This window comes from Ahaetulla prasina, chromosome 2 (genome assembly GCF_028640845.1).
Source record: "Ahaetulla prasina isolate Xishuangbanna chromosome 2, ASM2864084v1, whole genome shotgun sequence".
NCBI classification, from domain to species: Eukaryota; Metazoa; Chordata; class Lepidosauria; order Squamata; family Colubridae; genus Ahaetulla; species Ahaetulla prasina.
In genome coordinates, this window is record NC_080540.1 from 145,563,203 (window position 1) to 145,588,961 (window position 25,759).

The window sequence follows — 25,759 nt, forward strand, 5'->3', positions numbered from 1 at the left end:
TATATCTGCTACCCAGGAACAGAAAGTCCATCCATCTTGACTGGTTAACAGAAAGCCCATCCATCTTGGCTAGTAAGGGTCTATTTCTACGCTTGCCCAGAGTTTCAATGGGGAGTTGATAAATGAGAAAGCAAGGAAGCTAACCTTGAGATAATAATAGCAGTGAATCTGCCAGGTTCATGGTTGAAGAGAAAAATCAAAGAGGTTTGCTGATAGAAGGGCAAACTTCTTAATCAAGAAAAAAAATGTTGTGTTATTTGTAATTCTCTCCTATCTTTCAGTTCATGGCAACTGTCTCCCTTGTGAATACTATTAAAAGCCTTGGGAAGGAACTATCCAAATAGAAGGAAATGATAGAGTAAAAAAAAATACAGAAATATAAACTTTCTCTGTTTTTTTTTAAATTTACATTTATATCCCGCCCTTCTCCGAAGACTCAGGGCGGCTTACATTGTGTTAAATTATAGATTTTATTCATGCTATTATAGCTTTAAAAAACAGCACTGCTTGAAAGCACTCTTGGATTTCAGAAAAAAAGAGAACATTTTCAGAAAAAAGGAGAAACCTGTCTTCATGTTTTCTTCCCTTTTCTTCCTTGAATTTCCCTTCCTGTTTTCCCACTACTAATCAAATGCACCCCTACTGTGGGATGCATTTCTCCTGCTACTGAAGAGATTCTCTGAGATGGTGTTTTTTTTTTTTTTTGTTTGTTTGTTTTTACATTTATACCCCGCCCTTCTCCGAAGACTCAGGGCGGCTTACAGTGTATAAGGCAATAGTCTCATTCTATTTGTATATTTTTACAAAGTCAACTTATTGCCCCCCCAACAATCTGGGTCCTCATTTTACCTACCTTATAAAGGATGGAAGGCTGAGTCAACCTTGGGCCGGGCTCGAACCTGCAGTAATTGCAGGCTACTGTGTTCTTAATAAGCCTTAATAACAGGCTTTACCAGCGTGAGCTAAACCGGGCCTATTAAATAAGATTGTCCTTTAACCTGACCACAAGTGTACCGTTTGAAATTGTGTACATTTCTCAATTGCCTGTAACTCATAAGTATCTTGCATCTTTATATCTAGCCCTGTTCTGAATTACTGTTAATCGATCTCCCAACCGCTAAAGCTCATCAAGATGCTCCCTCTGCTACTGTTGCTATAACTTCCTCTCCTTTGTTTGCACAGTCCCACTATGATTAAAGCATATCTGTGAACAAAAAAAAAAAATGAATTCAAAGCTTGTATTAAAATACTGTAAAGCAGTAAGGACCTAGCAAGATAAACAGCGCCAAGTGTCTGTTGATTCTGGAAGTTTAAAAATAAAAGTGCTATTTGTCTTTTGCCCTGTGGGCAAGAACTGCTAATTTTCTTAACAGAATAGATGTTTTCAGAATGGAAGGCAAAAATGTTTAGATCACTTTCGTTCCCATCAAAATCTGTCTAGATTTTTCCCTTCAGTTTACCCTCAGGCTTGGATATGGAACTGAGGGCCCTTGATCATTCTTATAGATGACATGCTCCTGGGCCAAGCTGGGGGAATGCAACTCTCTTGGTCCTTCTTGATCTCTCAGCTGTCTTCAACACCAATTAATTAAAATTAGAACAATTAATCTGTGGAACAACCTGCCTCCGGAAGTTGTGAATGCTCCAACACTGGAAGTTTTAAAGAAGAGATTGGACAACCATTTGTCTGAAATGGTATAGGGTTTCCTGCCTAAGCAGGGGATTGGACTAGAAGACCTCCAAGGTCCCTTCCAACTCTGTTATTCTATTCTATTCCTTCAATCATAGTATCTTCAGAGGCTGGGAGCGAGAGGCTCCCAATGATATCTATCTGTATCGGTGTTGGGAAAGTGCCAACTAGGCTGGAAGGAGGGGTCAAGCTTAAGCTGCTTGCAGCTGCGCAATGACTCCAAACTAGGCCCTCGCTTGATCCCTCCTGCCAGCCTAGCTGGCACTTTCCCAACAATCTGCTTTTTCTTAGCTATCTCCTTTCTTTTCCCCTTCCGTATCTATCATATTTTAAAATACAAAAGAAAAATGTTACCTACATTTTAAGATGGCCTTCTACGGCCAATGCCTGTCCTACACGAAAGACATGGCTTCCAAAAGTAGAGAAGGAGAAATAACTGACTGGTTCCTTGATATAAGATGGATATAACTGTGTTATTGAATGAAACAAAATAGCACAGCAAATGTGTTAAGGGTTAACAGGTATTATAAAATTGGTATCGGGACAAATATTCAGATTAGTTAAACCATGCTATTTTCTAATATTTATAGTTCTATAGTGAAATATGAGTAAAAGCTAATTAAGCCTATTCCTTCCTCAGTTACCTATTTAAATAATACATTTATTCGAAAACTTTCATCTTTATGGTCTAGATGAATAAAACAACAAAGCTTTGTCTTTCCCTTTAAAAAGTGACCTTTCAACTGATTCTGCTAAAAAAAAAACACCAAAGAATTTTGAATTTTAGAAAAAATGGGGAAAAACTATAAAAGATCTGCAACATTTCCATTACTATTTTCAGAGTCCCAGTAAACATAAATCAAAGATTTTACTGGATGTTCGTCTGTCAAACAATAATTCCTAGTCTTTGGCTGTGTTTTTGAAAAACATAAAATTAATAAGGCTTGCTGTAGTTATTTTGCTCTTTTGCCCGGTTTACTTTGCCAATTTTTTGGGCAAATGTTAGATACCCCAACAAGGGGTGGAAAAAACAGAGATCTAAGGTTCATGTATAAGCAACTATAATTAAGTTTTGACTCCTGGTGACTATGTGGACAGGTTTTGTCCCCACAGTTTTCTTGGCCGTGTTTCCAGAATTGTTTTGTCAGTGCCTTCCTAAGAGTGAGAAGGAATGACTGGCTCTAAGTCACCCAGTTGGCTTTAATGCCTAAGATAGGGAGACTAGAATTTACAATCTCCCAGTTTCAACTGCTTTAACTTATAATATCAAACTGGCTCCCTTGAAAAGATTGGATACTCAATTTATCATTCAGAAGCATATCCAAAACAAGCACCTTAAAAAGAAATAAAATTAGATTGCTAAAGTTGGATTTTCAGTATCTCAAAATAACTTGCCCATCTAGTAAATGGCATGAAAAGCAGTAACACCTGATACTCAACCAGCTCCAGTGAAGCAACAGCAGCAGGAGTAGCAACATCTAGAACCTTGCCCAAAGTCACTACCAGAATGACCAGCCCCATTTTCCCCAGCTTGTATATGCTATCATTAAGCAGAACTCCTCATTACAGGTAATCCTCGATTTATGACCACAATTGAGCCCAATGTTTTCATTGCCATGCAAGACATTTGTTAAGTGAATTTTGCCCCATTTCGTGACCTTTCTTGCTACAGTTGTTAAGTGAATCACTGCAGCTCTTAGGTTAGTAGCACGGTTGTTAAGTAAGTCTTGCTTCCCATTGACTTTGCTTGTCAGCAGGTTGAAAAAGGTGATCGCGTGACCTCAGGACTGTCATATATACTTGCCAGTTGCCAAGCATCTGAATTTTGATCATGTGACCATGGGGAGTAAAGACCATAAGTGAGAAAAATGGTCATGTCACTTTTTTCAGTGCCCTTGTAACTTTGAACAGTCACTAAACGAATGTCAAGGACTACCTATATAGGTCAAAATAAATATAAAAATTTTTCCAAGTGAAGCTCAACTCCTGCTGTGTCTATGGACACTTCTTTGCAATTTTTTTTTTTTTTTTTGGCAACACTACAAAAATGATTTGCCACTGCCTTCTTTTGAAATGCTGTAACTTCTCAGTCTAGGCTATAACCTTGGAATGTCCTAGTGGTTCCCATCCAAGTATCAAACAGGTCCAATCCCACTTAGCTTTCCCCCCCCAACACAATTAAATTTAACTGCGCCAGGGCAAAAGACATAAGTATACAACCCCACCCCCCACAGACTACCTACCTCTTCTAAGCTATGCAGAGAAGAAGCAGATACTGCTCGTGAAGTGAGGGGGTGAAATGGTTCCTGACCAACTGCGTGCTGATGATTTTGTATTTGTATAAAAGGGTTCGGTTGTGATCTATGAGGCAATGGAGGTATACCATAATGAAAGCCTTGCCCCATGAGATGACTCTGGTGTAAATTAGCATAGGTCCATGATCCATCTGGCTGCAGGTATTTCAAGGAAGGTGGGGTCAGGTGTTCAGATGGCACTGAGAAAGGGGGATTGTACATTTGAGGCAAATGCTGCTGAAATGCTGGATTGTTAGAGATCTCAAGGTCTCTACTCTCAGAGAAATTAGGAAAGTGGCCACTGTGGTTTGAGTTGCACGTAGGAGAGAGGAGTGCTGGTGGACTTCTGGGCTGCACTTGTCTATATTGCAAAAGTCTTGATTGAGGTGGAGGCATTTCAACAAGGTCCCTGTTTTCAGCTTGATCACGGTGGGAGAGCTCTCGAAGCAAATCCTGGAATCTGGATTAATGAGATAATGATTGCTCAAGTGAGATAAAACACCCTCCAATTAACAAGTAATATTACAAGGAGGACAACACACATTCTTTTAAAGTGCAGTTACCCAGGCTGTGCATAAACTTCAGCGAAGGTAGATATCACCAGAGTAAAATTATCAATGGGTTTTTAAATTATAAATGTAAGGAAAGAGGGATGTGTGTGTGTGTGTACACATTAAAAAAATTATTAGCATCTGTAAACATACTAAATGATCAACCAGAAATGTAAGCAACAAAAAAATAAAACAAAACAACACAACAGATACCGAAACCTGGATTTAACAATCCAAATGGGATATTAGTCCTAAATACCCATTAAATCACAAAATGTCATTTGTGGCTATTTACATCATTTGTGTAATGATGGCACTTTGCCAATAACATAAATTGATGCGAACAGTTAAAATTAACATAAATTTAATTCCCTTGCCCAGACGTATTTGGGAAGGGGAATCCAGGGACAAGTCTGATCTGCTGAATCCAATAAATGAGATTCCATTAGATCAAAGTTTTCACTCTACATGTGAGATATACACATGATGGCAACAGAAAACAACCCCAAACCCCAGCATTTCAAGGGAAGTAAAAATATTCCATCTGTAGTTGTGTAATTCCTGCCAAATGATAATTACCTTGAATATGTTTCCTCCGTTTCGTCTTCAATATTGTTGGCAAGTTTCCAGTTTGCCCTGACTGGCTGCTGATGCAGTCCCATGGACTGCTGAGAAAGGTGGGATAAATGAGGGTGGTGATGGTGAGAATAAGAAATATTGCCCTGACTGAGATAGGCGTTATGCTCATTCCATTGCTGTAGTCTTGCTTGCTGTTGCCTTAATGTTTCCAAAGCTAAATTTCCATGAATACGATCTGTAAAAGGTAGGGAGAAGGGGGGCGGGGAAAGGGTGAGAGAGGAGGGAGAGAATAATTACCCAGGTTCTATATTTAAGAGCTTTGTGCTTAAAAACTGCATTTTTTTACACACACACATGCATAGAGAGACTATCAAGCATTCCTTGCTAAAATTGTGCTATCTTCCCAAAAAATGTTTCAGCAGCTAGGATCCATATATCGAAATGAAAAGTTACTGTATTTAATGTCAGATTCAAAAATAACTTGAAAGAAACATACCGTTATACTTTATTGCCTCTTTTTTTTTAAATCCTGAAATGGATGTTAGTCTTGAAGAGGTCCTCTTCCTCAAATCCTCCCACCATTTATCAGCTTTGGTGGCTTGATTTTTATTTCTTATTACATCTAAGGAAGATTAGCTGCAATGATTTCATCTTTGTTTAAGTTCCTGGTTAGTAAGCTGATATTAGATTGCAGCTCCATTTTAAGGCACAATAAGGAAATAATGTAGCCAAAAATCAAGCCACTAAAGCTTGCATAAGAAGGCACAACAGGGTTAGGAGTAGGACATGAACACAATGCTCACACCTAACTTTTGCTGTAGTTTAGGAAACCTAGACCATTACACCCGAAATAGCACATAGTCTGAGAATGGGATAATTAAGGAAGAATGCTTGCAGAAGTTACATGGTTAAAGGCTGTGGACTAAATGACCTTCAGTTCTCCGAACAATGAAAAATAAACAGTTATTTTTGTTCCATCAGCAAAGCATAAACTGGAAGGATTTCAATACTACACAATGGCTGTAAAATACCAAACATACAATATGCCAAAATGATTCTTTGTGTTACACACCTCCTCTTCACCTAAGCAGACTGCCCCAATTTAAACCCCCTAGACTGTAGCCATGGTTACCTACCTAACGGTTCTCCCACAGACACTCCTGGAGGATTCTCTTCAATGAAGTGATTCAAATGGGATGGCATCATGAGGTTAGGCTGTGCAATGGGTCTCAGGGGGCTACTGACATCTTGCAGCACAGATGGAGGGAGCTGTTCTAAAACCGAAGTGTCTGTACCAGGGGAATGAGGTCTATGTGGAACCGGATTTTTAAAGAAAGACTGGTTGGGCCCAGTTGGAAAGGCAGGAGAGAGCTGTGAAGATGGTGGTTGCGGCTGCTGATTTAAATGATTGTGTTGCTGGACTATCTGGCTCTGCGGAGGAGGCATTTGGTTATGTTGCTCAGACAAATGATTCTGCTGTTGGCTTAAGAGGTTCGGTTGTGGTGGCACAGGATACGGATGCCTTGAAATTTGGGCTAAGTGCTGGAAGGGGCGGCTAGGAACAGCGTACTGGGCTTGGGGAGGAGTCAGGTGAATGTTCAGCTGCCTGGGGTTAAGATTATCCTTGCGGTGAAATTTAGAATTAGGATAAGAAGAACTGGAACGCGATTCAGGGCTTCTATTTTGGGGATTTGCTTCTAAGTCAACCTGGAGGAAATTACACAAATTATTTGAGTTAAAAGTCATTTAAGAATACAACAAAATCCCTCCTAAGCAATGAAAGTACACAGCAAATTATTGTAACATCAACTCAAGCATATAAAGAAGGTGGGAAAAATCCAGAATGAAGAAAAACTACTGTAAAGCTTAGATACATATTCTCCTTTAACATATGCTTAACTGAAAACATAGTTTACCAATGAACATAAATCTACTATACAACATGTCATATGTATTTTTAAGTTTTTCATGCTCTATACGAAATATAATTTTAAAAATATTTTATGAGGACCCAGATTGTTTGGCGGGGGGGGGGGAGTGGGGGCAATATGCTGACTCTGTAAAACCGCTTAGAGAGGCTTTAAAAGCACTGTGAAGCGGCATATAATTCTAAGTGCTATTGCTATTATTACAAGCTACAGAAGCACTAAGTTTCGTGGTTTTGTATTTCTATTGTTAAACTGAGTATTAAGATCTCATTACTGAAATCCATTTTAGAAAATATTACAGAAGAAATTAATTACTCACTTCTTCCTAATTACCATAGTAATTTAGTAAAAGGGAGAGAATCATATAAAGCTTTTAAAATTTTTCACTTCTAAAGAAAAACATCAACGTAATGCAAATGCCACTCCTTATTTCACTTTGCTTTGGGTCTTTCCATCACCCTCTTACTGATGACTTATTGACCCATTAACTCCTCCTAATATTCTTCCTTAAAGGGGTGAGAGCACTGGGAAGGGGACAATGACCAGAAGTTAATTTTAAATTTTCATCCAAATGCAGATTTTTAAATTAAATTAAATGAAAACGTTGAAATTGATTATCTAATATCTGTACCCATGTGTTCCTCCTGCCTAATTCATAGTTTTCAAGTTGAATAACATAAACCCATGCAAATACTTTGTCACAATGATGTACAATCCTATGATCCTAAAAGCCCAAACTTGCATAGACTTTGATCAGCAGTGAACAGATCAGATTCATTAAATGAATAAGCACTGATAGGCTGATGAGTCAAAACTCTCTAATAACCGCATTTTGCTTTGACGATCGTATTCCCTTTTTAGAAAATATATTTCAAAAAGAATATTAAGAGCTATTGAGCTTTTGCTAAAGCATTGTCTATCAAGTTTTTTTTTTATTATGAATAGTCTAGAAAGGCAGGCTATATAAAAATAAAACAAAACACAACAAAAAAAAAACCCCTATTGAATTCAATATTATTAAATAAATTCTCAAAATTTCCTGAAATGGATTAATTATACTAGTGGCATTACAGGTTGTCCTCAATTGAGCCTAAGATTTCCATTGCTAAGCGAGATGTTTGTTAACTGAGTTTTGCTCCATTTTACAATGTTTCTTGTCACAGTTGTTAAACAAATTACTGCGGCTGCTAAGTTAGTAGGACTGCAATTGTTAAGTGAATCTGGCTTCCCCATTGACTTTGCTTATCAGAAGGTCTGATATGATCACATGACTTCGGGATACTGCAACCGTTATAAATATGAGCCAGTTGCCAAGCATCCGAATTTTAAGCATGTGACCATGGGGATGCTACAACGGTCATAAGTGTGAAAAATGATTACAAGTCCCTTTTCTCAGTGCCATTGTAACTTTGGTCACTAAATGAATGGTTCCAAGTTGAGGATTACCTGTACTCGCTTCGGTTACTAGGAATAGTCTCTTATCTACTGTAAACAACCCAAAATGTTGATCACCTCACCTTATTATTTCTCCTAATACTATTGCTTAGGTGAGTCTGCACAAATAATTGTATTTTGTATTTTCCCTCTATATCTGCTCTCCAAAATGTTCCAAAATAATAATATAATGGTGCTTCGAGGTTATTAAAAGCAAAATGAAATTGGGGGGGGGAGAGACACCCATCCGGTATCACCAAGGTAAACGGGAGGAATTGCTGTTATTGCTCTGGGATCCAACTGGAGCAAACTTGTTACATTCTGAATGGTGTCTTGACAAATACATTTTCTTTTTTGTGTTACAATTTGAATTGTATTATGGAGTAACAGAGTGATCTTTATTTTTATTTAGGTATAGTCATTATCGCGGGGGCTTAGTTATTCTGCATCTTCATTCTTTTTGGGTTGTCCATATTTTTACAATAACTACATTATCAATGTTTCATGGGCATCACACAGGAAGAAAAAAATAATAATGTGCATACCTGTTTGGCTTCTAAAGAGTTTTTCTCAGGTGTCCGAATTTTACTGATTTCAGGTCCAGCACCAGGCTCATTTTTGCCTAAAAAATATAGAAACCTCAATATAAAACTCACTTTTAATATTCAACTTAAATTATACCCCACCATAATCACAGTTGAAAGTTATTAAACCTAAAAGTGTGAAATATCAGTGTTTTCAATCTTACTTTGATGATGATATTTAAAATAATATTGTTTAAAATTTAAAGCAAAAGGACAAATATTAGATGGTTAAGGAAAAGTACATATTTTTATGATATTACTTTAATAATTTTTTTCACTTAATTTAAATAATTATTTTACTAATGTTTTCAGCTTCTACTAATAATTCCACATCAACTGAACTATCTTAAAAATTACTGTATAAAACAAGAATACCTATGCATAAGATAGTATACATAGTGTATCCTGCACTATTTTTTCATATTTTATAAGAAAAAATAGTGCAGGAAACCAATTTAGGGTAATAAGGTAATAAAAAAGTAAAAAAGTTAATGTGAATCTAAAAAAATACATTTGTCTATCTTTCAGCTGTGATTAACAATAAAAGAAACATACAAATTAGAAGCGAGAATGTATTGTTGCTTTCAGATATAGCCATATAAATAATATTAACTTTTTACAGTTACCCAGACTAAATAACCAAATTTGTACTCAACAATTAAAAACAGACAAGAGCTTTTTAAAGTACAACAATCTTTGCTCAATAGGAGTTTAGCTGTGATCTTGTGATTACTTATAAACGTAGAAACCATGGGCAAAACCCACAGAATAAAGTCATGGTTTAAAATTGGTTTCTATGCAATAGCTTCCTGGAAGTCATTAACGTGGTTCTTCATTCAGTTGTAATATTATAGCTAATTGTGATTAGTGGCATGATCCCAAGAAAGGAATAGAAAATAAGTATTTCATGTCCCAATTTATTATACTGCAATTTGATCAATCAAATATCACTGCTGATTCAAACCTGCAATGTTCTTTCTTTAGATCAAGTACAGAACATTACTTAACATACTATGAAAGAGATGATCAAATAAATTTAATCTACTTCCTGCTCCTGAACTACTTGACTGAAGATGACCAAAGCAGTTCTGGATAATTACCAATTAATAATTTATAATCTACTCTTAGATAATCCAAAGTCTGCAAAGTCTTTTGGGTCCTGCTATCTACATAGGAAAATAAAACAGGAAAATAAAGCTCCAAATTTAAATCTTGAATTTAGGAATGTAACTAGAAAATCATCAATAATCCAGATCTATCATGAAGCAAAGACACACAGTGAACTGGATACTTCATCAAATTCACTACTCAGATATTTTCTGACCATCCTCTCAAAGATAAATGTCTTTATTCATTTTCTAGTCATCTCCATAAAAAATTATGGAATGATAAAACCAGAAACATTCCGCAGTGGATAAAGATAAATTTAAAATGCTGCCAGAAAAGGAAGGTATAATTTGTGTGGCTTACTCATAAAAGGGTATTTTAAAACTTAACCTCTAAAATAATAAGCAGCTATGAAAATTTCATACAAAAGACATTTGTTTCTTATTCTTCAGTCAGCATACATTATGTGATATTGATAATGAATGATGATATATTGGTTCATCTTCAAAATGTCAGACTAAGAGAATTATCTTCAGAAATGAATGCATTTGTGCAATATGTTATAGAACACAGAAAAGTTCAGCAGTGAATGAATATGAAAATGTTTTGCTTTACCTAACTCCGTATTAAAACTTGCAGAATTCACAAGTTTAAATTAATTATAAATAACCATTTCCTCAGCCCTTCTTTTAAAGGAATAAGAAGCTATACAGGTAGATATTTTATGATATTTGACTTATGACCACAATTGAGCCCCAAATTTTTGTTGCTAAGTAAATTTTGTTAAATGAATTTTGCCCCATTTTAAAACTTTTCTTGCCACAGTTAAGTGATTCACTGCAGCTGTCAAGTTAGTAACATGGTTGTTAAGTAAATCTGGCTTCCTCATTGATTCTGCTTCTCAGAAGATTGCAAAAAGTGATCACGTGATCCTGGGACACTGCAACCATCATAAACATGAGTCAGTTGCCAAACATCTGAATTTTGACCATTTGACTATGGGGATGCTACAACGGTCATAAGTGTGAAAAATAGTTATCAGTCACTTTTTTCAGGGTTTTTGTAGCTTTGAACGGTCAATAAATGAATCCTTTTAAGTAGAGGACTACTAATTTTCAATTGCATACTTGCAACAGTCACAGGTATGGCAAGCACATTCTGTGCTTTTCTATCAAAACATCTATACTGAGATTGAGGTTCAGAGGCTGTTCAAATAACTATTACACACCAAAGAAAAGATATTATGCAAACACAAATAAACTTCAACAGACCAACTTTGACATGATTATATCCCATATCTTCTGACCAATAACTTTGCAATAAGATAATATGCTGACTCTGTAAATCCCTCAGAGAGTGCTGTAAAGCACTATGAAGTGATATATAAGTCTTATTGATAAATAACTTCATATCAAACTGTTGCTCAAAGACTTCAGAATGCCTTTAATAGGAAACTTTAAAAGCTCCGGTTCCTAAACTCAGTCCAGGCCTCACACAAGCATGTGTGAGGCCCAACACTCATCTTGCTTTTCCAAATGACAAATCTCATGTAATTGTCTGAAAAAGTCTCTCATTAGAAATGCAGTCCTAACTATCTCATGTAGAGATGTAAATTAGAAGTTTGCCCTACATCTTCTCAAAATAGGCACAGGACCTAAAATGCAATAGTTTTCTAACAGAACAAAGTTAACACAAATATCAAACCATCCAACTTTCAGGGTTTTGTTTTGTTTTGTTTTAAAAAAACTTATTAACATACTTGCTGGTTTTCATTGTTCCATGTTTTTTTTTTTAAGAATTTACTCTGATAGAATTTTTAACCTTGATAGGTTAGGTTAGGGCAGGACACTTAAAAGTTGGGTCTCCTGCACAATAAAAATTATGGCCCCTTTTTGGTTGAATGACTGAGTAATGCTGCATCTATCAAAAGGAAATATAATTAGTGTAGTAACTGATGTGGAGGTCTGCAGCAGTTCTGTTGTACAGCTCGGCTTTAGGCCTAGGATTTGCATTGCCTGAGAAAAAGCTAATTCAGAAAACAGAACTTGGATGAACATCCAAGTGTTCCAAGAAACCGGCAACTTTTTCAAGCTAATTTCTGCAAAGGCCAGTATGTTTTTTTCCCTATTGTTGAATCACTTTGAGTGTTTAGGAATTCTATCTGTCTAAGGGCCAGTTTCTTGACCATGGTATCTCTTGGAATTGCTAAAACCACTACATTTGTGTAAAACGATAAAACATAATTATTGCAGCTGGAATCATCATAGCTGCCACCAGTCTTGCTGGGGTCACCCAGATTTTGGGGTTCTCCTTTATGTTTTTCATTAACTCAACCAGCTGGCGTTAACCTTAGCTGTAGCTTATTTGAAACAAGGCAACTACTCACCATATATTGTGCTTTTAGTTAAGATTAACTGTCCATCTTGGCTCACATAATGGGAGCCAAGTTTTACCAAAAATGGCAAAACGGTTCTAAATTCCTCATGGTGAGGGCCAAAAACTCCAGATATCTTGGGTCCTTTTTGTTAAAGACCAAACGCAACCATTAAGTAACTGAAGATAGGCAGGCTGCAGCACAACATACATATCAGGATAAAAGTCAGAGAACGCTTAAAAGACAAAAGCTCCTCAAAGTCTTTTCTTCAGGGGTTTTCTTTTCCTTTTTGCCGTGACCAATTATCTTTCATTCAATAATGACTTCACACTGTAATTTTCTACCAACAAGAACAGCTAGCTTTAATGTTTAATTGCTCATCTTCCTTCTTAATGACACATTAAGTTAATACATGATTGAATTTGGCTTTTGTGAAAATAGGTTATTTTATAATAAATTGAAAGTATCAGCACCTTTCACAAGCAAGTCCAATCATCCTATTTTTCTTCAGAGACAGAACATTATGTTAAGTGAATTTAACAACATTTTCTTTATTCTCTTTCAGTTATATTATTAAAAGTCCTAGAAACTGAATTTCGACCATGTTCCATGCTCTCCCACTTCTCACGGTTTTAACAGAAATTAAGGACGGGATGCCATATTTATTTCTGGAATTACCCAAACCTTCATGAATAAAATAAGTAGGTTTCTTTCAGGGCTATATCCGTGAACTAGTTTGCATCCAATTAACTTTTGAAGGACATCATTGTCTGGCATAGTAAGGTGACAGCTCATACATCTACAATATTGGGAAATTCATCTTGGCACTCAATACTGTACACAGTAATTACTCTGCTTTTCAAGCAGTTAATGAGGCAGATTTTGAACAGCACAGCTTTAAGGAAAGTCACTCAAACAGCACAAATGAAATCAGAGCAATTTCAGTGTTGATACAGTCGTCAGTCCTTCAGCATTAAAAAGCTGCCTTGCTCTGAAATAGATTTTATGCTAATGAGATTATGCTTATTCTATGCTTATTGTTTCCTAATGGATCTGTCGGATTTCTTTTCCAATTTCAGCTGAAACCTGCTGATTGAAAGGTAATAAAGCTACAAGCATAAGCATAGAGTCCAATTTCTCATTTTTATCTAAGGTAATTTATATATTTTTCACATCAATGCACTAACTACTATAATGTATGTATGTACCCTATGACTATCATTAAGTGTTGAACCTTATGATTCTTGATGAATATATCTTTTCTTTTATGTACACTGAGACAAATTCCTTGTGTGTCCAATCACACTTAGCCAATAAAAATATTCTATTCTATTCTATTCTATTCTATTCTATTCTATTCTATTCTATTCTATTCTATTCTATTCTATTCTATTCTATTCTACTCTACTCTACTCTACTCTATTCTATTCTAGATAGCGATAGATATATAGGAGCTTCTGATGCCCCAAAGAATGTCTGTAATAGCAAAATCCATTCTGCTCTCTTAAAATACCAGAGAATATTCTGCATTCACTTATTGCTCACTTGATGTGCTTTCCAACAAGAAAAAGATGGCACCTGTGTCTGGAAGACTCTGAAATATCCATACGATATTGCAGTTTCCAGGACTTTTGTCTGGTAAATTATATTGCATGCCTTCTTCCCAGAAAACCCAGTTTAATATTTCCTTGAATAACAGAATAGAAGAATAGCAGCATATTATAACCACTGCACTCCTCCATGAAGGAAATAACAATGGAGAATCCAAGCAGCAATGAGAAGTATAATGAAGGAATAAAAGAGGAGAATTACTGTTTAAAGCAAGTAACCTCCAGCCAGAACACTGAGGTAGTTTGGTACCAAGAACTGATAAGCAGAGTCAAAGAGAAAGTCTGAGAAATCAGTTATTAGATGGAGTTGAATGTCTCCAAAAAGAGAAAGATAAGACATTTACAAACCAAAAAGCCGCATATGATTTGAAATATCTGATCTGTTACATTTGCTAACTTTTAAATTTATATTTTATATTTTATTGACTTTATTATAATTTCTCTGTTGTAAGACAGAATCATTGAGAGTTGAGCGGCATACAATTTTAATAAATTATTACTGCTGTTTTTAGTCTGAGTTGCACTTGTGCCACATGTAGCACTCTCTTCTAAGAGGAAAGGCCAATTTTGGCATGTTTTGGAAAGTATGCCAATAGAACATCCAAAATCCAATTTTACTCTAAGCAGGCTCCTACCATCTAATGACTTTTCTTTTACAGGTTATTGTACCAACCAATAAACTCTTATCCACATCCCACTGACTAGGTAGTAAATGAAATTTACTGATTATATATTCCTTATAAAAAAGCCAGTTTTTATAAACACATTTCTCACTACCATTTAGAACAGACATATCAATGTTAGGTTTTAACTTAAAACAAAACACCACACTTTATTCTCTTAAGAAAAAGAGGGACTGAACTCACTGTTTCGATTTAGTTCAAGTTGTTCTTTCTCTGAATGATGAAGCTGCTGTTGTCCTATACTAACTGGTGAATGATGTCCAAGACCATAAGGAATGGGAGACCCACGTCCATGTGCTTGTAAAAGATTCACATTATATGCCATGGCTGTTTGATGAGTAATGATTCGAGGATCAACTGCAAATCTACTCTGATACCCTGTCCATGGTACCTGTGCAATAAAGATATAAAAACTAGTATCATTTACAATTTTTAATCTGAACAGTTAAAAGCCATCTAGAGTACCAGTGAAATTAGAATGTTTATGCAGTTTTCTCTAAACAAGTAAATTACTCAATAAGAGGAACCAGGTATTTTGAGTAAGAACCAGTACGGTTGTAAGTTTCATATTGAAGAAATCTCTTGGGAATCAAGGTGTGAGAACAAAGACATGACGCATGGTAAAAAATGTACAAATAATATTGAATATAAATCAGTGGTGGGCTGCTGCATGGTCACAAGGGTTCGGGCAAACCCTTAGCTCTGATTGCTGGCTGCCCCCCCCCCTTCTATACTATCCATTTATAACTTACTTTCTGGCTCATTGGCTGGCCCAGCTGCGTTCTGCGCCACCCTTGCTGTTCTCACCGCAGCTGCCTGAGCTGATTAGAAGCCTGTTTGAAGCTCAGTTTTTCTCACAAAGGGGTGCGTGCGCTCACAACCAGCGAACCCTTTGTTAAAAAAGGTGCAGCCCACCTCTGATATAAATATGGGATGCAACCTAAAATCCCTCAGACAAATTGTGATAGGGCAGTAGGAAGACACTAGTCTGGGAAAAAAATATGAACTGTTTATATCAACACGCAAATTCAGAATAATTTGTTTTAAATGCAAATATAGACATATTTTATTACTCTGGATTTTTTGCAAAAGAAATGAATAAAAAGGAAAAGGAAGAAAAAATACAAAATGCTAACAATAAAAATATTTTCATAGCTTTTGATGACTCAATTCTATGACAGCTTCCTGAGTTAAAAACTGAAGTCTGAGAATAAATCAAACATTATGGACTCCAAAAGATCTTTGACATTCAATCTTTGAGAATTTCTATTGATGATAACAGAGTCATCTTTTTAAAGTTGCTACTGCTTTCGTTACACCTGCTTTATGTGACTGTGATAAAGATTTCATTTTAGTAACTGCAAATCTTTTTGACTGAAATCTATTTATCTTTCAGAGAAACAAGTCACCTTTTGAAGACTAGAAAAAGTACAGTTGTTGAACTATTCTTATTTTTCTGTTAAAAAATATGTAATCTACAGCGGATCTTGAAGAAGCCCAAAGCAAATGGCAATAGATTTAGGGTAGACTGCACAAAAAATGTTACCGCTTTTTATTAAAATGAACCACTATGCTAATTAGTGTTTGAAATCAACTGAGTAAAAGTATGCGTATGAGTAAAAAAAAAAGGAAAGAAAACTGCTTGCCAAAGATCAAAGGATGGTTAACTTTCACATGAGAACAAAGGAGAAATTCACGCAAAAGAAATGGAGTGGAATATTTGAATTCAAAGCATGGTACCAGCTAGGTCATACTCCACTACACTCTCCTTGCAAATAAAAGAGAGGAGAGGAGAATCTGGAAGAAATATTGCAGAGCCTCTTTGTAAGCTATAAGAAATAGTTAACAAAACACTAGCTACTCCTCTTCTGAGGTCTTCCACAACACTTAACCCTATCCCTATAAAATGGACAAGCTGCCACAACTCCTTAACAATGCTTAAAACTGATTAAAAATATCCCGATTTCTCTTCTTTAAGAAATGCTATAGATATGGTTTTCCAGTTCAGGAAATGAAAAAAAGTACTTTCTGATCACAAAAAGTTACTCTCTTCCATTTTATCATCCAGTCCTGTGTGCATTTTTGTAAAGAACTTTTTTGTGCCTGCATTTTGAGTTCTTTCATATATATTCCTCTTTCTGCAGGCACATTTTGAAATATTTCAAGACAGTATAGTCTTCCAAAAGAACTTTAAAATATTTAAAGTTACTGATATATCAGATAAGTACATTTGCCACGAATGAAAACATGGCATGCTTTGGCAGGTTGGAATTCCAGCACGCAAAGTTCATTGGGCATTATCTGGATTGTTACAGGTCAAATATTTAAATAGTTGGGAGACTTATTTTAGTGGCTTTTTTCTTTTATTAGCAAATAGCTCTTCTGATAAAAACAAAATGGTATTTTTAATTAGCAAATAGCTCTTCTGATAAAAACAAAATAGTATTTTCAACTTTCTTTGAGTAAGTGGGGGATGGAGGGAGGATGCTTCATTAACGCAACAATGAATACTTACAGGTAAAGGCACAGACATGACCATATTTCCTCCGTAAACAGCAGGTACATAAAGAATGCTTGTCCCAGTATGAGGATCTATCCGCTGTACAGGACTGGGAGACTTCCCCAGGTTCGGATGAGGCCCAGGAGGAGGAGGGGGTGGCGGTGGTGGGGTATAAGCTCTGACAGGATTTCCAATTAAGACAGAAGCCGTTGGCTGAACTACATAAAAATATGAATGTGAAAGTTACAAGCATTCACTTTTTCGTCAGCCTTCAAATGACATTTATTTCACAGCAGCTGTGGCCAGGAACATATAATACCTGGCCAGATTCATTGAGTGCATCAATTACACACAGTCTTCTTTGATAGACCCTACAGGTCTGGTGCCTCTGCTGTTGTCAGGCAGCTACCAATTTCATTGGCACCAAACCTGTATAGAACTTTGCAGTCTAGGATTCTCTGGTGTATATTTAGGCCAATTAGCTCTCGAGAAGGGCAAATTAATTAAAAGAAAGAACTAGGACATTGATCACCAAAATGCTATCACCAGTGCTCTTGAATTATATTCTCAAACGTTAGATAGCTGTGAGCACTACTGCAGGTTATCTATACAATCTAAGCCTAAGAAAATACAAAAGAGCCTGCTTTGATGCCCTCCCTTTAGTACAACTGGTGGGAAGATTTCACGGGACTCCTTACTTACAGAAACTTTGCCCTTGTGGATTTAGAGAGGTAGAATCTCTTGACCCTATCCTCATACAGTGTCCTCTTTATGATACCTCAAGATTATCTCTATATTTGGAGGTCCATTCTGATAACTTTTCTGTTCATTACTTTTTAAGTGATGCTAACTGCATTCACATGCCAGATGGCCAAACATCTTCATCACGTCATGCAATTTCACAAAATGACTAACTAATCTGTGCTTTTATAGTTGTGTTGCTTTTTTCCCATAATAATGAATTGTTGTACCAAATTATTTCTCTTTTCCTACTTTAAAGACTGATCAAAGGCCACAATAGAGATATTTGTCTATTGTCTGTATTCAGAATTCTCTTGAACTTTGGATCAAATCAAGACTATATGTTTTAAAATACTTTATTTCCCAAAATCAGAGGAGCTCCTAAATTTCAATAGTATAGGATCACTCTTTTGGTCATTCTTGATCCCTTCCCTATGCTTCCCTCAATAATTTTAGAGAAAGAAAGTCCAGACTCCGACAGGGCTATGGATTCTGATAGCCTATGATTTTTACCTAGAAAACATTTAGTTTCATTGCAAAAACATGCTTATTTCACATTTTCTAAAAAGAAAAAAGAAAAAAGCACCCTCTTCCAAATACTTACCAATTCCATCAGTGTGAAAATGGTCACTATGGTTATGATGATGGCTTTTTACCTATTAAAAAAAAGATTGGTCAGGAGTTAAATTATTCTACCTTTAAAGCTGATATAAAGATCAAAGAAAGTTAAGAAAGTTTTCAGAACTACCAATATTATAGAGCGCATGTCTATACATTTCCAGAAAATTACAGAAGATAATAATATTATTTTCAGTGACCAAAAGATATTCCTGTGGCGCAGGACAGGGGGACGTAGAGTAATTTGTGAGCCTTTACAAACCAACTCTGCCTCAGAGTCAGGTTTACATCTTATTATTATTTATTTTATTTATTTTATTTTATTAAATTTTTATACCGCCCCTCTCCCGAAGGACTCAGGGCGGTGCACAGCCAAAACGAAACACAAAACATATACAATTAAAACGCAATTAAAATATAACAATTACTAAACGGCTGATAGTTAAAATGAATTTAAAATTTAAAATATTAATAAAACCCCAATCTAAAACCAAACTATTATGCCAGTCCCGCTTGAATGAATAAATATGTTTTTAGCTCACGACGGAAGGTCCGAAGATCAGGCACTTGACGTAGGCCAGGGGGGAGTTCATTCCAGAGCGTCGATGCTCCCACAGAGAAGGCCCTACTCCTGGGGGCCGCCAGCCGACATTGTTTGGCGGACGGCACCCTGAGGAGACCCTCTCTGTGAAAGCGTACGGGTCGGTGGGAGGCATAGGGTAACAGCAGGCGGTCTCGTAAGTACCCGGGTCCTAAGCCATGGAGCGCTTTAAAGGTGGTAACCAGAATCTTGAAGTGCACCCGAAAGACCACAGGAAGCCAGTGCAGACTACGGAGCAGTGGTGTTACGTGGGAGCCACGAGTGGCTCCAATTACTACTCGCGAAGCTGCATTCTGGACTAACTGCAGCCTCCGGGTGCACCTCAAGGGCAGCCCCATGTAGAGAGCATTGCAGTAATCCAGCCGAGACGTAACCAGAGCGTGAGTGACTGTGCATAAGGCATCCCGGTCAAGGAAGGGACGCAACTGGCGGACCAAGCGAACTTGGTAAAAGGCCCTCCTGGAGACAGCCGCCAGATGTTCATCAAAGGACAGCCGTCCATCCAGGAGGATGCCCAAGTTGCGAGCCACCTCCTTTGGGGCCACTAACTCGCCCCCAACAGTCAGCTGCGGATGCAGCTGACTGTACCGGGGTGCCGGCATCCACAGCCACTCCGTCTTGGAAGGATTGAGCTTGAGTCTGTTTCTCCCCATCCAGACCCTACAGCTTCCAGGCACCGGGACAGCACTTCGACCGCTTCGTTGGGGTGGTCCGGGGTGGAAAAGTACAGCTGAGTATCATCAGCGTACAGATGATAACTCACCCCGAAACCACTGATGACTGCAATGCTACACAAATACTGTTTTTGTTTAATTACATAAGAGGTTGCAGTGCAATACAAATGCACATTATGTTTGAATACTTGTAAGGTTTAACACTGGCCCTCTGATTAATGGGAACATTAAATGGAGAGGAGGGGACCTTGTACAGCGCCATGCAGAAACAAAGTGGCATAAATAAAAGGGAATAAATAAAAAGCAAATAAAAAACCCCAATTCTTACAATAATTTTAGACGTGCAGTAGAAAATACCATATGATCAATTTCAGAGACAACAGGGAACAAACTTAACGTAATCTTTGTAATGATACATGAAAGATATATATAATTGAACGGTTGCACTGAAAGTATTATCCTTGTTATATTGGTTATTTTTACAATTCTGAGTGTTTTACACTCTACAGCTGAAAATGTACACATGGCAAATCAACTTTGATCATATAATACATCTTGTAAATTAGGTTTTCTCCTGGTATTTGGTCCAGTGTCTCAACCAATACACTAATCTGGCACATAGAAAACTGAAAAAAGAAGACAATGTCTGTCTGTCTGTCTATCTAATCATCTTCTCTTGAACAAATCAAGATTAAAACAAATGGCATTCACAAAATTTATTTTAATTTTTAAAAAGTATGCCAATCATTCTTGGGTTGATTCAAAAAATATGATATTTTGGGTGAAGAATCTACAGGCAGTCTGAACTATACCCTCATGTACACTAGGTCATTTTAAAATCAAGATAAAATTACAATCTTGCAAAAAAAAATAATTTAAATTTGCATTTATATCCCACCTTTCTCCGAAGACTCAGGGTGGCTTACACTATGTTAAGCAATAGTCTTCATCCATTTGTATATTATATACAAAGTCAACTTATTGCCCCCAACAATCTGGGTCCTCATTTTACCTACCTTATAAAGGATGGAAGGCTGAGTCAACCTTGGGCCTGGTGGGGCTTGAACCTGCAGTAATTGCAAGCAGCTGTGTTAATAACAGACTGTCTTAGCAGTCTGAGCCACCAGAGGCCCATAATACTTATACTTATCTAGTAGTAGAATTAAGAGCATAGCTATTTTACTGTAGAAAATATATGACAATAGACATCACCAAAGGACAACTGTTAAAATATCACTGTCAAGATCCTGTTTTAAACAGTCAGTGTCTGTGGCGCTGCCATCAGCAAACTTGTCCTCCCACTTTTGTAACAGGAATAAATACTTTTCAAGAAAGAAGAAGTCCTATGAAACTTTGAAAAATAGATTTATTTATTTTTTATTATTATTATTATTTTTTGGAAACTAATAATGGTAGATTCACAGTAGAAGTAAGTATCTCAGTTTATTGTATCTTTAAACTGAGATACTGGCTTCTTCTGTGAGTCTCCCAGTATTAGTTTCTATTTTTCCACGTTCCATAGGGCTTCTCCTTCTTTCTTGCAAAGTACTATATATAAAACACTGGAAAAAAATATTTGAATCGGCCCCAAGAAATGTAAGCATGTTTCCCGCAAGATCAAGACTACCTTCTGAGGGTTCTTTATGTGACTAAAAAAGAGGCAGCTAACTAAAGCTCTGGCTTTTTAACCCAGACAATAATGCTAACCACAAAACCATTGGAATAGGCCAGGAGTGTCAAATTCGCGTTCTCACGCCATCGTCATATGATGTATTGTGACTTTTCCCCCCTTCACTAAACCAGGTGTGGGCGTGGCCAGCACGTGACACATCTGGCCCATGGGCCATGAGTTTGACACTCCTGGAGTAGGCAAAGAGAAGATGCAGGAGATAACTTGTACTAATTTTGAGATGAAGTTAGCCTCGTCAATCTCATGATGGCAGGCTCCCAACTATACAATCTAAAATGGAAGGGCCTTCAGTGGAGCAAAGTACAATACAGCAATATAGTGGAAAAAAATATACAGAAAAATATAGTGAGAAATATATTGATCCAAGGCAGGGGTGAGCAGCTATGGCCCCTTTATGACCTGTGGAGTTCAACCCCCAGAATTCTGGAAGTTGAAGTCCACAGATTGTAAAGAAGCTGATCCAAGGTGACAACTAAGTGGCTAACTTGTTTATGTGAAAACACTATTTCACTCTGGCCAGTTACAGTTTCATCTGAAGCAGTTACAGTTCTCTCTCCCAATGTTCAGTAAAAGGCATGGACACTGTGGGCTGCCAGCTTGTCCTCGGACATCTTGCACTCTTTCTCCAAAGATCCACTTTTTCTTACTAAGAGAAACCTAGTAAATATCCACTAGGTTTACCGTACAGCTCTAATAGGAAGACAAGAGGAAACCAAAAGATGGTGATTTTTTCCCAATGCCTATTTTTCAATATGCTGTCGAGCACCAAGTTTTAAAACTCACTGATGCTTAAGAACATTACTTCCTCAGGGGAAAGGTCTACGCCGTTTTCCAGCAGTCTGAACACATTAATCAGTCTGTTTAGAAAGCCTGAATAAATATTGACCTATGAATAACACGGATGAAAAAGAATGACAAACTGGTTCACTAGTTACTCTATAAAGATAGAATCTCTAAAACGCATTGCAAAAGAAAAATTACATTTTAAAATGCTGGGGGCTATCTCAGCTTCTTCTAATATTTAGGGTTAGATAAATGTTTCTTTAATCTTTCTACAAGAGCTATCACTATTGATTATAATAATTCAAACACACATGCATATGCACCCCCCAATAGAATATGGCACTTTGAAGTTAATGTTTTTATCTCCAACCCCACCAAACCAAGTTCTTGACACTCATTTAATTTGCTAGTAAGTACAGTACTAAGAAGGTTATTTATGCAAATTCCCAGCTTTCCAACCAAATGAACATAAGAGGTAGTTTACATCACAAACAAATAAAACCCATAAAATACAACTGGTAAAAAATCCAAACAACCATGATAACAGTATCACTTTACAGATATTCCTCAGGTCCGCTTGTTCAGCAAAAGATCAAAGTTATGGCTCTGAACGAGGGTAATATCCAAATAGTTTGTGAAGTTGCGGTCACATGACTGCAATCTGAGCGCTCAGGTGCCTGGTTTACAATTACTACCTCACAGTGAGCCATGGTCATACGATCTCCGGTTGCAACCTTCCCAGTCTGCTTCCCATTAGCAAAGTTAATAGGGAAGCTGGCAGGGAAGATCACAAGTCACCAGTTGTGATCGTAAGTTGCTCCTGCTGTTTTTCTCCCAAATATCCCCACCCTGGTATGAGATCCCAGGGATCTGGGGCTCGATAGCACCCAACTGCGGCCCATGCTGCATAGCATAACCCACGCTCCATAGCATTCATTCACAGCCCCTGCAGACTCATCCACCCTCTGTAGTACCAGCTTGTAGCATTCACGTACGTATCTCACCTGCTGGCCTTTCCCTACACTCACTCTTGATATGACTGTATAATTTTAAGGGGGGAAAAGACAATTTATAGATATTATGTTTTCCCAAACATTCTAGCAGCTTCTAGCATGAATATCATGATCTCTTTTGAACACATATTGTCTTCCTGGACCCAAAAAATTACTGCTTATGAAAAGCTCTATCTTAAGATAACTATGTTATCTTTTCAGCCTAGTATTTTCCCTTTCTATGTTCTTAGGAGGAAGCACAACAGCTAATATGCTTTTCTGATATTTCTTAGCAAATTCTTGCAACCTTTTAATCATTTTGTCAGAGGTTACCTTTGGTGGCGATTGCTGTGGTTTATTGGTGTTTGATGAATGCTGCTGTCGCAGAGCCCGTGGAATAAACTCAGGAGCCAGCGGATTCAATACATAGGTTTTCTTTAATTCCAAAGCTTCCAATTGAGCCTTGATCTGCTCAAATGTGATACCGTGAAGACTTTCATTATCATGACACAGGGCAATAAATCTTTCCCAAAATTTCCTATAAGCCAATACAAGAACAACACAAAAATGTTTGTTTTTCTACATTAAAAAAATATAAAGTAAATCTTGAACTCAATTCCTTTGTTTTCAATACTATTTAATTATGAGACAACATCATTTGAAGCCTTCTAAAACTATTTAGCATTAACGTTTGAGCAATAGCAAGATTTATTAGCCAAGTTCTCTATATCACATATAAACATCTGTCTTAAGTGTTAGAATGTCTGCAAAGTGCTTTTTTTTGTTTTTAAAACACTCAGGCGGATTGTTCACACAGGGCACATTTACAATGTGGCTGCAAGAAAAATGAATCAAATCCTGCCAGTTCTGATACATAACGTGCTGTTGAATTTAAAATAAAAAATTGCCACAGCTCTGTCTGATATAGCTGCGATTTTACAAATATTTATTGTAGCCATATTTCAAAAGGTATTGATAGTTATTGCAATAGAGTCTTGACTCACTTTAACAACCTCCAAATTACATTTACATTTTAGAATTTTGCATTATCAATGAAAATGTCGCATATTTCTGTAGACTTATTCACTGTTTTAAAGTCAGACAATGCCATTAGGTCTCAAAACGTTGGAAGAACAAAGAGTTTACAATCAAACTGTTGTTTAGAAGAGCTGTGAAAACCTGGATCTTTAACCAGCAGGCCTCTGGGGAGAGGCAGTGAGACTCTTGCTTCATTGAGCTTGCTATCTTTTACCTTTATTTTTATTGATTTTATTGTCATGTCATCCTACTTCTATTAGCAGGTCTTTGTATTGTTTGATTTTTTCCAGGTGTTTCTCTTCTCTTCCGCTGTCCCCAGGTATTGCAATTTCTGTTTGTTTGTTTGTTTTTGTCATCAAAAATTAAGTCTGGAGTGTTTTGTGGCTTAAACACAAGCAGATATTATTTCTGCTTAAACAAGAAGTAGGAAGGATGAAGCTGACAAGATTGAAAATGAAGTATCCAAGTTCAGTCAAGAACATTATTTAAGAGGGAAAAAAAAACCCTGTGCAGGTGTCCTCAACCTCAAAAGATGAGAACCAGTCAACAAAAAGGCCACTATTGTGTATAGATGGGAGAAAGAAATGTGGGGTTTAGGCCATGAAGTTGTCATCCAACTATTAAATCCCTACTTTCTATATTATTTTCATCGTAAGACCTTTCTTTCACATTTGCAGTAAAAGCAACTTATTTCTTTGAGTCTTGTCCTTCGATCTTCCTGTATTTGAATTCCTAGAGAGAGATGTATTGCTTTACCTAACATGAAACTTGGACAAGAAGCGTATCTCTAAGCTCTACAACTACTGGTTCGAGCTTAGCTTTAACTACACCCTGATTACCCACAGAACACACCCTAGACTGTTAGTAAAGTCTTTGCTGGCATTCCATGGCAGCAATTTATGATTATCCTTGCATATCTGCTTGCTGAGGGACATACCACATGTACTTTTCCAATGGCTAAATGGCTATGAAAAGCATAACATGAGAACAAAATTAACAAAGCTCTTGTAACAAATTTCAAGCAGGTGGTCGTCCAATCCAGATCAAGATCACCACAGAGCATATACTTCTGAACAGCCTTAATATTGAAATAAATAACATTCCCGGAATTCAAAAGGGATTTAAAATAAAATAAGGCCAGCAAGATTCTCCATGGTAACTTCCCACATAATTTTACTTTAAGTGCTAGCAGGTTAGCCATGAGACATGCTGTGCAAAAATGTTCATGTTTACATAAAAAATAAAATCATATTCCACTTATGTATGACAGCCTATGGATCATATTCAC

General features: G+C 36.9%; 1 protein-coding gene across 5 annotated transcripts in view; it reads right to left on the reverse strand.

Annotated features, from left to right (window-relative positions):
* The window catches only part of HELZ (helicase with zinc finger), a 144,100-nt gene that overhangs the window by 10,285 nt on the left and 108,056 nt on the right, over nucleotides 1–25,759 (reverse strand). For all 5 annotated transcript variants that reach the window (XM_058166099.1, XM_058166097.1, XM_058166098.1 and 2 more), the window contains exons 21-28: nucleotides 23,767–23,971; nucleotides 18,680–18,731; nucleotides 17,350–17,552; nucleotides 15,018–15,225; nucleotides 9,022–9,098; nucleotides 6,251–6,821; nucleotides 5,115–5,349; nucleotides 3,934–4,444 (exon numbers count right to left, since the gene is read on the reverse strand). In XM_058166099.1, coding sequence (XP_058022082.1) covers nucleotides 3,934–4,444; nucleotides 5,115–5,349; nucleotides 6,251–6,821; nucleotides 9,022–9,098; nucleotides 15,018–15,225; nucleotides 17,350–17,552; nucleotides 18,680–18,731; nucleotides 23,767–23,971 — 2,062 coding nt within the window. The remainder of the gene's footprint in view (nucleotides 1–3,933; nucleotides 4,445–5,114; nucleotides 5,350–6,250; nucleotides 6,822–9,021; nucleotides 9,099–15,017; nucleotides 15,226–17,349; nucleotides 17,553–18,679; nucleotides 18,732–23,766; nucleotides 23,972–25,759) is intronic.